The 272-nt window shown below is 71.3% G+C and overlaps 1 protein-coding gene across 1 annotated transcript in view; it reads left to right on the top strand.

Moving 5' to 3' along the window:
• The window catches only part of ESPNL (espin like), a 25,470-nt gene that overhangs the window by 23,733 nt on the left and 1,465 nt on the right, over positions 1-272 (top strand). Inside the window, 1 exon segment of the mRNA XM_077758368.1 lies at positions 4-272. This exon segment is cut by the window's right edge and continues 11 nt beyond it. Coding sequence (XP_077614494.1) covers positions 4-272 — 269 coding nt within the window.

Here is a 272-nt window from a genome sequence, read left to right as displayed (position 1 = left end):
GTTTCTGCCCCACGTGGACGGGGCGCCCGTGCCCTACGGCCGCCTCACGCCCGACCTCTTCATGCTGGGCTACTTCCGGCTGCTGGAGTGCGAGCTGCCGGCCGCGGAGCGCAGGATGCGCCGCCTGCTGTGCTTCGAGGTCTTCGAGCACCTGGGCGCCCACGGCTGGGACGCGGCGCGCGCCTTCCACAAGGCGGTGACCGACGAGGTGGCCGCTGGCCGCCGCGCCTGGACCGACGGCTTCGAGGACATCAAAGCGCGTTTCTTTGGCT

This window comes from Crocuta crocuta, unplaced genomic scaffold, assembly GCF_008692635.1.
Source record: "Crocuta crocuta isolate KB4526 unplaced genomic scaffold, BGI_CrCroc_1.0 scaffold290, whole genome shotgun sequence".
NCBI lineage: Eukaryota > Metazoa > Chordata > Mammalia > Carnivora > Hyaenidae > Crocuta > Crocuta crocuta.
Note: the sequence above shows the minus strand (reverse complement) of the source record. Positions and strands in the feature narration are given on the sequence as shown.